The following is a 14328-nucleotide window of genomic DNA, read 5'->3' on the forward strand; positions in this document are numbered from 1 at the left end:
GGGTTGGAAAGACTTTGGCCTAGCAGACTCCACGTGTAGAAGATGGGCAATTACTGGTGCATTTAATGAGTGTTTAAATCCTTTTGGATTTTTTTTTAAATGTTTCCTCTGTGATGCTTTTGCACTAAGAATAAATGTACTTTGCTTTATGACAGCTCATTGGTAACTGGGGTACACAGCAGTAGCCCCTGGAGAAAAATTGAACCACAGGTACTGGACTCCAGTCAGACCTGCTGGGAAGTTACAGTGATGTGCCGGGGGACTACAAGTTTAAACCCCCACTCTAGATGGAAAGAGATACCCAAGAGAGATGATGGCTAGGAAGCCTGAAACCTTAAGCGGGTGCTCTCAAGGACACCAAGAGGGTGGCTCAATGATGCAGTAACCCTGAAACTGTGACAGCTTCATCATACATGATTACAGTCTAGCACTGTGTGGCAAATGCAATCCCTACTGAAGTCAAGCCTGCCTGGAGGCAGAATTTGGCCCTGTGTTTATAATAAATTGTTAGGTTCAGTGCATGACAGATATGCTGAAATAAAACCACAAATCTATTAGAATGTATTTGTGTGTCTCATTAATCTAAGGGACTTTTCCCTCTTTATAAATGCTTTTGAAAAAGGATTTCCTTCCTCCTTACTTCTATGGGTCCTGCTAAGTGCTCTGCATTTTGAAAATCAGGCTATATCTATGTGGCTGCATGTTATTGTTAAGTGAAATTATTTTTCTTATTCTTATCTCACTCTTATATTATAGTAGCACTTAGGGGTCTTTATGTAACCTAGTCTTGCAAAGTGCTGAGGGTTTCCTGCAAATAGGTGTCCTGCAAATGGGTGAGTATGCCTCTTGCAGGGGGCTGACAAGCAATCAGCAACTTACAGGATTGGGCCCATCATGTTATTATATGATTGTTGACTATTTAGAGCGCTTTTGATCAAAGGCATTGTATGAACATCCGTTATTATTGTAGATTTACTGTGAATTTAAACCTGTTAGACAGTTCTTGGAACATTTGCTTCCTTAGAAAGCAGAAATCAAGAGCAACCTAGAAAATAAATAGAAAAACAGTCAGCCTCACAGCATGTGTTATTAGGCTCTGAGCCCAGGAATGCATATATTTCCTTTCATGTACCAATCAGACTTGCCAGTATTTTAAGAAGGAAAAAATTTCAGTGGTCTCAGACCTACAGAGTGATAACAGACTGATTAAAATGCAGTCAAGATAAGGCAAACAAGGCGTTGCAGCTACTTAAAAAGATACCACTCAGCATTTCAGCTAATACTGGACACAGCACAATTTTTAGTAGTCTCACATTACACTGACCCAAAGTAAATGAGTTAGCACTAATTTAATGGCCTGAATGTTTTATGTATACTTCCTGATACGTACATAAAACTCGATCGCTTATGGGCAAGCTTCTAAGTGATCAAATAAAGTCAGCCCTCCTGGAGTTGGTTATTTTTTTGTTGGGATAGAAACAGTTAATTGATATGTACATTTCTGAGCAGGCATATTAAACAATAAAAGCAATGTCAACTCACAGATGTAGCACCACATTCAAACCACCAGCAAAACAGTCAAAAGAGCTCCCTTTTCAAATCCCAGCCAGCTATATGTTTCTCCAACTTGTAATACTTTGCAGTGTCTCCGTTAACCTCTCCCCAAAGACATCAAAGTCCTTGCTCACAGCCACTGACTGGGTGTCAATCAAAATTTCCCCATGTACTCACACGACAGGGTCCACAAAACAGCCACAGAACAGGTTATCAAATCAAAAGCTGTGGTGATGAGCATTGTCTGTCTGACTGTGCTATTCGCAATCATCACAACAGGGTTGGCTTCACTAGCTGGGGGAGGGTTGTCATGCTGTAGCCTGAGATAGCAGAGCGCTAACTCAAGTTAACGGGCTAATGTAACTGTAAATGTGATTGTCCAGTAGCCACAAATATTTGTTTCAGGACACAAACGTTGGGTCCTGGTCCTGGTTCAGGCTTGGGCTCAGTCTGGGCTGAACCATGACAATGAACAAATATTTGTGTCGTTGAACAACAGTTTGTGGATGGGCTATGTTAGCATTTGCAATTAGATTAATTAAAGCAGTGGTTCTCAAACGTTTTGCATTACCTTCCACAGAGCAAGCCTCTGAGTGCGATCCCCCTTCTAATTTAAAAATGGGAGGTTTTAATTTAATTTAAATTTAAGTTAATGGGGGCTCAGGCTGTCAGCAACCCCCAGTTTGAGAACCCCAGAGTTAAAGTGTTGTTTGCTCCCAGCTTAGGTTTTTCAGCCTATTAAGTCAAATGTGAGCAGTTTTTTTCTCCTTGTGGATGTTGCCCTCAGAGCTGTTTGTAGTAGGACAGTCCTTTTGCATTATTGCAACGCTTATATCCAGGATCCTGGAGGGATTTTTTTTCCAAGGTCTACTACCAGGTACAGATTCAGCTTTGTCCATAACCTCTGGCTAGTCCAGCTTTGTCCTTCAGTTTGAGAATTTGGCCATTATGGGGTTGTAGCTTTTTCCCTTTTTATTTAAATTTATATATCACACCTGTTTAGTGGCTGAGATCAGCAAGCTATTGGTTAACAGACAAGCAATTTAAGGAAAAGAAGCTTCAGGACTGGAGACATTAGAAGGCCAGATCTCATAGCCCCACTACTTTACTATCCTTGCTCTGTCTGGGTTGTATTTTTGGAAGACTCTAATATACAAGACCTATGTCTTCTTGAATGAAATTGATGGACAAACACCAGTTTAAAACTTGCAGACCATTTGCAATTTATGTCTTTCTTCATACACATCAAAGCTTTGACTATTTTAACCAAAGCCATGCAAACAGTTTGCTGTATTCTGAAATGAATTTTTATGACAGAGAAATATTCCCATTGGCATAGAGTTATCAGACATCTATATTGCTTGCACTCTTTATGAATGTTTTTATGTATATTCCTTATTCTAGGGAAAAATCTCATGGTTTGGTTGCCTGAGGGCTAAACATACTGTCTATATTATATAAAGGGAAAATCCCACTCTCAACCCTACTTTGTTTTAACAGTAATATTTCAGCTATCCAGTTTGCTGTATGGCAAGCAGTGATGATTTCCAGATACATTAGTTAGTAGGAAGCAGAACTGCTAATAGCATGGCATTTAGAATCTCTCTTTTCTGGATCTTTGTTTTTTACAATTTCTTTTTTTTTTTTTTTAACTTTTTATTTTTTCTTGGCAGAGTGACCTTACATTTCTGAATTCTCTGTTCATATTAAAGCAATAACAATAAACCCAATACATGGGGAAAATATAAAACCTGTGTGTGTGACAGAGATAGTGAGCAGCACAACTCATGCTGGAAAAAGTATCCATGTGAACTAAGACCACAGAAGTACTGTACTCAGTGCACTAAATAGATCATCAGTGATGCACAGATGTTTTTTAAAACATACATACACAGTATTAGACCAACCCATGAAGTTCGTCAGGCTGCTGTCTAGCTCTCACATTATATCATCTGTTTTCCAGATATCCTCAGAGACATAGCCCAGAACCAGGGTTACAATCTCTATCATGCTGAAGTCATTGGGGCTACAGCCAATGCCACGTCTTACTCATTCTGAATTTCCAAGGCCACTTGCCTAGATGTAGCACTATTTCCTTTATTACTCTTAACTTCTTAAGGCTGTAGCTTAGGACCAGCACAGCATCCTCAGTTATATCCAGTGAATACTGGATATCTTTTTAGGCATTAACTAAGCTACTCCTTACAGAGCTCCAGATGTGTCCTTTCACCCTAAAAGCTGTGATGCTTACAAAACAGAAACATAACCTTTCCTTACCATTCACATACATCACAGAACCATGGGAAACAGAGCTACCAGTTGTGCAGACTTTGCTGGAAGGATGCTGGACGGGTGAATATGTGGAACTTTGTGAGCAATATAGGGGTTTAATCTAGATATTCATGTTATACCTACAATATTGGGGTAGGGCAAGGAAAGGGGTTAGTAGTTTCAAGTGATAACAGGTCTGCTGTGCATTTTCAGTATCAGAATTATTAATGGAAAAAAAATGGCAATTCTAGCTGTAAAAATCTGTAAGTGGATAATTGTGGTAAAAATGATAATGACTAAATCTTATTATAGTGAAGCAAGCCTAATATGACCACTCAAGAGATCAGCAAAAAATCAATTGCTTATCACAGGTTGGCCTTTAATAAAAGGTCAAATAAAAGCATACTGAAAACTTTAGGTATAATTTAAAGTGGTTTAAAACAGGGAAGTGCCTCTTGGAAGTAGCCCTTAATGCAGGTGTCACTGTATTTATACAAAACTGCTGCTTCATAGACCTCAAATTGTACTGTCATCGATACAGAGTATTAATGGCATTACTCTTCTTAGGATATATGTGGTATCAGTAAATTCAAATTTAGGACCTAATCCTGCAAACAGATGAGTGGGTCTCAGGACTCAATGCAGACAGAAAGGACTCAATACAGCCAGAATGCACTGGGAGCATTCTATGCACCGGAGCATCTATTTTCAGGATCAAGACCTCAAGTTAATTGTACTGCATATTAATTTAATACAATGTTAATAAATCAATTTTTAAAGTCTGTAAAATGCAATTATATGTAAAATTGAAGAGTTTATTGTACAGCTAGGAAAAATGAAGAACCCTAATAATCTGAAAAGAAGCTAAAAATTGATTGTTCAGATATTCAGACTGCCCCATTATAAATATAAATTAGTAATTTTCTGTGGATTTACTAGGAACAAAAAGTATTTTTAAAGACTCAATTACCTTTTAAAAAAATACCTTAGCTTATAAAAGGAAGGAACACTATCGTTTTCACTAAAATGATGAACTTGTTTAAAAACTAATTAATCCCATTTTAGTATTAGGACAACGTAATGCTATTAGCAGTGCCATCTTTCAAATGTAATTTAAAACAGAGTTACTGTTCTTCTGTGATTCTTAAAGATCCCAGTGCACTTTTGGCAAAAGAGAGGGAGTTAACACTGATGTCTTCGCTAATTTTTAATCTCAGGCCAGGTCTATACTACAAACTTTTGTCGACATAGCTATGTCAGCCAGGCTGTGATGCGGTGCAATTTATCACTGACATAGCTGTGCTGGCAAAAAGCCCCTCACATAGATGAAGTTATACTAACAAAACTGAACTTTCGCTGGTTGTGACCAAATGCACCCCTGTATTCACACCCTGCACACTATTGTAATAATCTTTGTACAAAAGATGCTTTGTGAGATATTATTTGAAAACTAATAACTAACGGGTCAATAATACCATGGTCAAATGTATGTAGCAACATTATATATAAAGTTATGAACATAAACTGAAATTATGGCTTGAAATGTGTTTAGCAGACTAGTCCAGGGAGGCCGTAAATCTGTTCCTCAAAGACAAAGGACAAGATAACACCTCTAGCCAGGTGTCATCAAAGTTGATTGGCAAATCATGTCAAGTGGTCATTCTTTGGCAACAAAGTGGGGGGGAGGGAGGATAGGTTCCATGTTGTCATTTGTTAAATAAACCTCTTTCACCACAAGACTCTCTGTCTCCCTCCACACAGAGGGAAGGAACTTTATCTAGGGTCAACGCTAAGGAAAATTCATTTCAAAGGGTAACTGGACTATAAAAGTGAGGGGCAAAAACACCCCAGGTTCTCGCTTTCTTTCTCTCCCTCTCTCTTTCACATAATAACACAAAGGAACTAGTCCTTTGACTTTGGGGAGGGGCATGCTGACCTGAGAATTTGGTCAGCAATGTTGCAGGGAACATGTGGTAAGGATTTTAGCTTGAACCAAGACTAGTTTGTTAAGTTGTAACTACTAGAAAGTATTTTATCTTTAGTTTACTTGTAGCCATTTCTGACTTTAATGCCTTATACTTGTACTCACTTAAAAAACCTATCGCTTTGTAGTTAAAATACACTTGTTTTATTTTTTAATCAAAACTAATCCCGTGTTGTGTTTAAAATGACCTGTTTGTGTAACTCCAGTTAAAGTAGCAAACAGTTGAATATTGACCCCTTACAGGGGCAATGGGCCTTTAATATCTGAACTGTCCAGAAGAGGGCTGAATAATGCAGAGCATGTGTTTTGGGGAAAATTCAGGATTGGGAATGTGTTGGGGATGACCCTTCAAGTGGTAACAAAGGCTGGTGGAAGCCACAGCATGACTGGAGTGTTGCTGGCAGGCTACAGCTATACACAGACACACCCAATGTGACCTGCCTACTCTTTGGTTGTTTGTGAGGCATCCAATGTTGCAGCATGTGGTGACACAGCCCTCCCCGCACTGGTCTGGATTACGCCCCAGAATGTGACACCGGTACAGCTTATTTCACTCAGAGAGAGGAAAGCTGAAATAAGCTGTGCTAGCAGAAGCGCAGTTCTGCTGGTATAAACTGTGTCCACATGAGGAGCACTTTGCGAATAGAGTTTACCAGTATAGTTATACCAACAAATTGCTGCTAGTGTAGACCGGGCCTTAATCTATTTTGCAAGGTTTTTAGTACTGCCCTCATCATCAGGATATATTCATCAAGAGTAACTGCATTCTGCCTACCTAAATCCTCCCTGGCAGTTTCAATTAGATATTGTCCTAAACTGTCATCTAGAGTTACTGGGCACTGGTAAACAGCTGCTGTATTTCCTGTATGCACTTAATTTGGTGCTTCATTGGAACTGCTAGAGAGTTTTTTAACTGAAAAGCATCACTGTGTTTGGTCCTGGAAAGTGCTGAGCTTCCTGGACAAGCATAGCTAACTTTAAATATGTGAATAGTCCTCTTGAAGTCAATAAAAGTTTTGCTGTGTATATCCTCAGGTATCTGAGGTGTTACTACTGGGCAGTGCGCACTTTAATTACCATTGGCGGCCTTACAGAACCACAAACCCTCTTTGAGATAGTCTTTCAACTTCTGAATTTTTTCACGGGCGTCTTTGTGTTCTCCAGCTTAATTGGTCAGGTAAGCAAATGAATTAATCACTAGATTTCCAGTTGTTTAAATTACTGGTGTAATGACAGTGTACTCTGTATGGTCTCATTCATCTACATAATACAAAAAACTTTGAAGTAGAAGATCAAAAAAGATCAGAGACACTTTTGAGTCTCCCCTGTATATACTTTTCTTACAGATGTATTTATCTATGCTAGTAGCTCCATGTATGGCCCTTTGTAATTTACAAGTAGACCCCAATTTTCAAGGCCATTGCTCCAATCCTGCAGTTGGAGTTGTCTGATGGAATTCTACACAGAGGTCTGTCCATTTGGCTCAGATTGCATCATCAGAACTCATGAATTTATGCAACTGGCTTATGTGAAATGCCTTGGTGCATTCTGGGTTTGGGACAGTATGCTTTATTGGGTCACCCAGCACTGCTAGACCATAATTTTAATATCAGATTTTGGTTTTAAGTTCAGACATTAATTGCATTAATATAATTTACATATGAGTCTTTCATGAATTGCACTTGATGTTAATTACAATCAAGGATGCACAGAAGGTTTTGGGGGCCCAGAGAAAATTTGGAACTGAGTGCTCCCACCTTTCCAAAAATGACCACTAAAGGGAGACATGGGGGCACAGGCGAGTTGGAGAGCAAGATTACACAACACTCAATTCGCAGCAGTGGCTCAGCTCCTATCCTGGGGGGCTGGGACCGACTCCCCACTCCTGGCATTGCAACCTGATAGACAGGCTCACACTGAGAGTGATGCTGTGACCCCATGTTCCAGGTCACACCGCCAGTCAGGTTTGGGGACCCTCTCAAATAGGGACCCTGGGTAAACTGCCCCTTTCCCTACCCCTTCACCCTCTGAGCAGTCTATTGCAGTAAAGTGATATCACTTAAAAACATGAATGGTAAAATACTGCACAATATAGATGTATCTGCAGGTTACTTAATGTTCCCCTGATTTTACAAAGTTTCAGGTGACTCCTAAGAACTCGTGGAAAAGGAGGATCTTCTGTCTGCCATATGTTACAACTGCAAATTTGGCAAATGTAACCCGTGGTTAACATTAAATCAGTGTTCCTATATTCAATCTATTTGCATCCTCTTTTGAAAAAATAAATCTGCAAAATTTCCAAAGTAATTGGCACCAGCAAAAGCTTTTTCCAAACTAACTATTGGAGTTACATTTGGGATCCAAAGATTTGAAAACAACTTTCCTGGCTGCAGAAGAACAACCGTTACAGTTCCTATGTGAGGCACTGTGTCCTACTGGATTCCTGCAGCAATCCCTGCATGATTGCAGTACCTAGGGGAGTTCAAATGAAAAGGCAAACACAGGAGCCACTGTATTTCTATTGGCCAGAAGGTATGAAAAAGTTCAGCAAATCAAGTCAAAAAAGTGTGTAAGTCTCAAGTAAATAACCGGGTGTAAACTTCTAACTTCCTGGTAACACAAGAAGTGGAAAAAGAAATACTAAAATATCATGGAACAGACTATGCCTGTATTTGCAATGCATTCAAACCCAGCAAACACTGGAAATATCAGCAGATTGCTTCTTTATACAAGATTTCTAGCCTGATGATTAGATAAACTTGAAGAAATTCTGGATAAACAGCCATACCTTTGAGTTTCTAGTTTGCAAGTCTAATTTTTTTTTTCAATCTAATCTAGATCCTTTATTAAAGCCCCAGTCCCTCAGTTGACTCTGCAGATGGACCCCTCCACCAGTGCAGAGTCAAATGAAGGATCAAGGCCTAAATATAGACACCTGAAAAAGTACATGAATATCCAGTCAGTGGATAATTTCTGTGTTTTCAAAGAGGTTTAAAGTTACTTGACAAGTTCTGCTTTGTTACATGGCTGTAAATCCAGAGTAATTCCTATTGAGCCCATTACAGTTACTCCAGACTTCCACCAGCAGGAGAGCAGAATTTAGCCCACTATCGTATTAGTAATTGGTCAGCACAATGATATTTGAACATTCTACTAAAAATGTAGCCGAACTTGGAGAACAGGGTGCTTTCAAATATTAAAAAAAAAGTGATAAGTGACATTTCTGTAGAAATGTTAAAAAGTATGTTCTTGTACTAAGACCTTCAAGATTAACTTTCAGGCCAAAGTTGATTAAAAAATATCTAACGAAGAAAACAATGACAAGCTCTTAAGTCTAATGGCATCAACTGGTGTTAACACATTTTTTCATTTCAGTTTTGATTTGCTGTTACATGCCAAACAAAGAGGGGCTTAATTATTGAATTTTAAAGGAACACCTTCAATTTAAAAATCTTGCTTCCATCTGAAAATATTTTATCTAGAAATAACACATTTTCTATAACTGGTACGTTTTGTTTAATTTATGCATTTGATGGTATTTTCCATTCTAACTCAGTAGCATCATAGAAAAGAAAAGTATGTTGAAAATATTATACAAATCACAAACATTGGCAGCTAGAGTATGTGAAACTGCTTCTAACAGGACTACACTAAGTTGTCAACGTCCCTCTTAAAAAAAATAGGTGAAAACAACTATTTAATGCAACTTAATTTTTAAGTAATCAGTCATTTTGCAAACACGAACACTTCGCTTTTTAATATATATTAACGGTAATGGATTTCAACAGACTATCACCGCTGAAATGTGTTCTATAGTAACCAATGATATTTACAGATGCGGGATGTAATTGGAGCAGCTACAGCAGGACAGAATTACTTCCGTGCCAACATGGATAACACAGTCTCTTACATGAACACTTATACAATTCCAAAAGTAGTTCAGAATCGTGTTCGAACCTGGTACGAATACACATGGGACTCCCAAGGAATGCTGGGTAAGACAACTCTTAAACTATACTATATCTGCTAACACATTGACTAACAGCATAAATGTTCTATATGGATCCAAGGAATACATGGGTCTCGTTTGAGCTCTTCTGAATGGTCTGGGGGTAGGTGAGAAAGAGACACTAGTTAACTAGCTGCAAAAAACACAAACCAATGCGCTGTTTTGTAGAGCCTTTAGAACCACATATTGTTAAAAGAAAAATCAGCACTGGAGTCTGTGGATTTGTTTTCTAAACTGGATTGAATTACTACATTGTGTACATTCATACAGTAAAAGTGTAGTGTCTAAATATGGTAGCTATATTTTTGGAATTATCTTTTCTATAAATAAAAGATCTGGAGTCTACAAATAATCAAGGGGCTTTCATATAATATGTTCTGGTTAGAGTTCTGGAGAAGAGGTTTAATTTACTGCACACTTTGTTAGTCTGAAAGAATATGTTAGTGGTCATGTACAGTACAGTTAACTCTATTAGGTCATTCTTCTGCACAAGGGAAAGGTTCATTTTGATTTAATTCTTTTGCTGCGGCTCCTTTTCCTTCACATTTCCACTTTGTAATTAGGAATTTTGGGGTCTTTTTTTCTCTCTTGCAGATGAATCAGAGTTACTGGAGCAGATGCCAACCAAAATGCAGCTAGCCATTGCAATTGATGTGAACTTTGCCATTGTCAATAAAGTTGACTTATTCAAAGCAAGTAGTTTTAAAGGAGAATGGAGCAACATGGTGTTCTTGTGAGCTATAAAATCTAGTTTTGCACATATTTCAGTGTTTAGGAACTTTTTTTCATTATTTATATTAAAGGCAAAATATGGGCCAGAGGTTGCCAAGTGAATGCAAGCTCATGTTTGAATTGAACCAAGTGCCTGTCTCTTCATTCAAAGCAGAAGACAAAAAATATTGAGTGAAATGAAAATACTGTGCTGTTACTTTAGTGCAGTTACACTGATATTACAGGCCAGATTCAGAGGTAGCAAATGGTGGTGTAATTGGCATGTCACAGAAGGAGGTTATAGCAGGAAAAATAACCCTCCATAGGATCTGCATCATTTGCCGACTCTTACCCACTGTTATGTGAGAGATCACAGTTCTTACCTGTTGTAGGTATAGGTAAATAACTGATACACCCTGGATATTACTGTTTATTACTATATGCAAAAGGACTGTGTAATGATTATTCACAATCAGTTATATTGTCCTAGGGACATAAGTGATATATGATAGCTAAGTTTGGGTCTTTGCCATAGGATTAATAAGAAATGTTATACCTTGCCAAGGCAAAAGTGCAAAAGCATCATTTTACTTAAAAAATAAAAAGGAAAAGTCATGACACACAATAGTTTTAATCCTAATTCATTTGGCATGGGAAATGATGAGATAGTTTGAACAGATCAGACCAGATCCTTTGCTAGTATAAATCTCTGTAGCTAATGTCAGAACATTCCTGTATCTATTGAAGACAGTAGAGCTCACAGGTTTATACCAATGGGGAAATCTGACTCAGCGTTCCCTCCTCCCCCCTCACCCATAAACATTGTTTAAAGCTGCTTAATAACATTTTACTCATAGTTTAAAATCGATTGCATCAGATATGAGCCACATTTGTTTAAAAACAACAATATATTGGCGCCATGGGAAATGGGATGGCTTTGGAGGCCAGTCCTGGGACTGGAAGTCAGACAGGAGATCTGGGTTCAATTCCTGGCTCACCCACAGATTTCATGTGTGACCACAGCCAAATCACTTCACCTACACCGGCCCTCACATTTCTGTCTGTGAAATGGGGCTAAGAAGTTCCTAACGCATGGGGACATTGTGAGGATGTATAAACTAATGACTGTCAGACGCTCAGGGACTGTGGTGATGGGGTCATAAAAGTAAGTCTTGCTTTGTGGCAGCCTCACCAAGATGACACGAATCATGACTTTTTATGAAAGGTTTTTGTCCCAGAAGCCATGACCATGCAACACACAGAGGGCTGGGTTCTCTCTTACCTCTGTGCTTTCCTTGGTTCATGAGACGGGGGAAGTGTCAAGCCGCCAGTTACAGATCCTCAAGGCCAGCCCTGACGCCACTTAAAGCTGCTGCCAGATAGTTGCACCACTGAGGTAAGTCCTTAGTGGACCCAACACTATGGAGCATTGGCATAGGAGTTCCAACTTGCCCCTTATGCCAGGTTGGGGCACAGATGCACAGCCTGGCAGGGGAATTTGCTGCTGTGAATTTGTGGCCTGATTACAGCCTTTTTAGGTCACCTGAGCAGTAATGCATCAGAAAATTTGGCCCACAGCTGTAACTATAGTACTGAATGCATTTAATTAGACCAGCACGAGAGTCACATACACAGACATCTCACAGTTAGGAAGACTCTTCTTTCAAGACAGAAGACAGAGGTTGAGGTACTCAGATAATACCATAAGAGCCCTACAGGTACCCAATTAGATTGTTCCTCCAGCATTCTCTCTAACCTTCAGAAACTGACCTTTATGATGCTTTAAGTCCACATTCAGTGCATGAAGCATTGGCTCAACACACACCTGCATGCTGTTTCTTGCTTCCCCAGTATAAGCCTGCTGCTAATCATTTCAAGTACTTGCACAAGTTTAGCAAAATTCTAATTATTTTTAACAGGGGTGTGATACTCAGATGATTTACGACATGCTCCTAAGACTGAAATCCATTGTGTATTTACCTGGTGATTTTGTCTGCAAAAAGGTGAGTGTGGCTATTTGTTTTTCAAATGTGAAAATACTGAACAAACTAGAACAAGATTTCAGCTGTAGGTCAGCTATACCTCAGCTATAGGTCAAGAGTATACTTTGTACAAAATTAATCCTGCGTGAATTTCATAGCATAAAAATAATTGATATACTGAGTAATAATAATGGGCTCTCAGGTTTCAAGCTGGAACCAGACAATATGGATTTTATTACTTATATTGTCAAATACAAAATGTTGGTAGCCTGGGGAACTGCTTTGTATAAATTATCTATTGACGCATATCAAGTTTGAATATTTAAAATGGATAGAGCATGTTACAGAAGTTAGAAATTCAAAACTTTTGCACGTGTGCACATGCAAACAGACTACAGATCTTAACCTGAGATGTTGCAAGTGCTCAAATTAAAATGTTGCATGTGTTTTACCAGTTACAATTATTTAGTATTTGTATGGCAGGAGTACCTCCAGGAAGCCTCAGGCCTTGTAGCCTGATTTTCAGTGTATTAGTTATTTAATAGGGTTATAGGTTTGCCAATTGCTTGGATTAGAAGGTTCTTGTCCCTGAATCAGGCTCCAGAAGAATTCTATAGGGACCCAGGGGTGTACAACAGGAAGGTTCTTAGTGATAACCAAATTTGTATAATTTTATAAATTTTATTAAGATAACATAAAATGATAGACAAATAACTGATATAGAGAAAATGAACAATCAAATGGATAATGGATAATACAATCTTAATTTTAAAGACTCATAATATATATTTCTATGATATGCTTTGGATTAATATACTCACGCCCTGGTTGAGAGAGAGGTTTTTTTCCTCAACTTTTGAGTAGCGAGGTGGAGCAAGCACTGCTAGAGAGCTAAGAACTATAAACTAAGACTACAAATAAAACTATAAAATGAAGAAGGAAAATCTTAACACAAACTAAAGAAACTTCAAGCAGGAGTAGATGACGATCGCCCCAAATAGCACGATCTTCCCCTTCATATACCCCAAGAATATGGGTCCTCCTTCTAAGTCCATATTTGGATTTTCCACCCCCAAATTATTGGGGTACCCATATTCTATAGGCTGGCAGGTTCATGAATATTAAGGATATCCATAACGTTTTCACTTCCCATTTCAAAGATTCCATGACTTTATCTTTGTGGGTTTTGTGTTGTACTAGTTTGGGCCTGACATCATTACTTTCAACACTTGTCTAGGCCAAAGGTCCCGAGTATATGTATGCTATCTGCTAACTCATTTATGGAAAAATATGACCATATATGTCTTGTTTTTGCTATATGTCAACACTTTCAACACTAGTTCCCGAATATGTGTATAATAATTACATAGCTGTCAAACAGGATGTGTCCTGTAAGGTACCTTGTATTACAGCAAAATATATATAAATTTATAACTCTATTATAATCATAGAATCATACTTAAATCTATAAGAAAAGATATATATCTCTATATAATGCAAGCAAGCAGGCTAGTTCTATAGGTTACAGCCCCATTGTGCCAGGTTCTATATAAACACATAGGAAGACACAGTCCTTGCCCCAAAGAGCTTATGATTTAAGGCCTGGATCTTGCAAAGATTTAGTCATGATTAGCTCTCTGCACTGTGTGCAATCCAATTGATTCAGTGGGGCTACTCACAATGCCCAAAGTTAAATATGTGCATAAGTTTTGGGGGATCAGGTCAGTAGAACTGCCCATGTGGCACTCACTGAAGGACAGGGGCCTTAGACACCCAGTTATGTAACATGGGTGGAAAGAGATACAATCAAATCTATG

At 38.5% G+C, this 14328-nt stretch overlaps 1 protein-coding gene across 1 annotated transcript in view; it reads left to right on the forward strand.

Annotated features, from left to right (window-relative positions):
- CNGB3 (cyclic nucleotide gated channel subunit beta 3) overlaps positions 1-14328 on the forward strand; it is an 87284-nt gene that overhangs the window by 58379 nt on the left and 14577 nt on the right. The window contains exons 10-13 of the mRNA XM_067553513.1: positions 6845-6986; positions 9645-9804; positions 10413-10510; positions 12449-12532. Coding sequence (XP_067409614.1) covers positions 6845-6986; positions 9645-9804; positions 10413-10510; positions 12449-12532 — 484 coding nt within the window. The remainder of the gene's footprint in view (positions 1-6844; positions 6987-9644; positions 9805-10412; positions 10511-12448; positions 12533-14328) is intronic.

This window comes from Emydura macquarii, unplaced genomic scaffold (assembly GCF_026122565.2).
Source record: "Emydura macquarii macquarii isolate MOO-44397 ecotype Brisbane River unplaced genomic scaffold, CSIRO-AGI_Emac_v2 contig_1477, whole genome shotgun sequence".
Classification (NCBI taxonomy): Eukaryota; Metazoa; Chordata; order Testudines; family Chelidae; genus Emydura; species Emydura macquarii.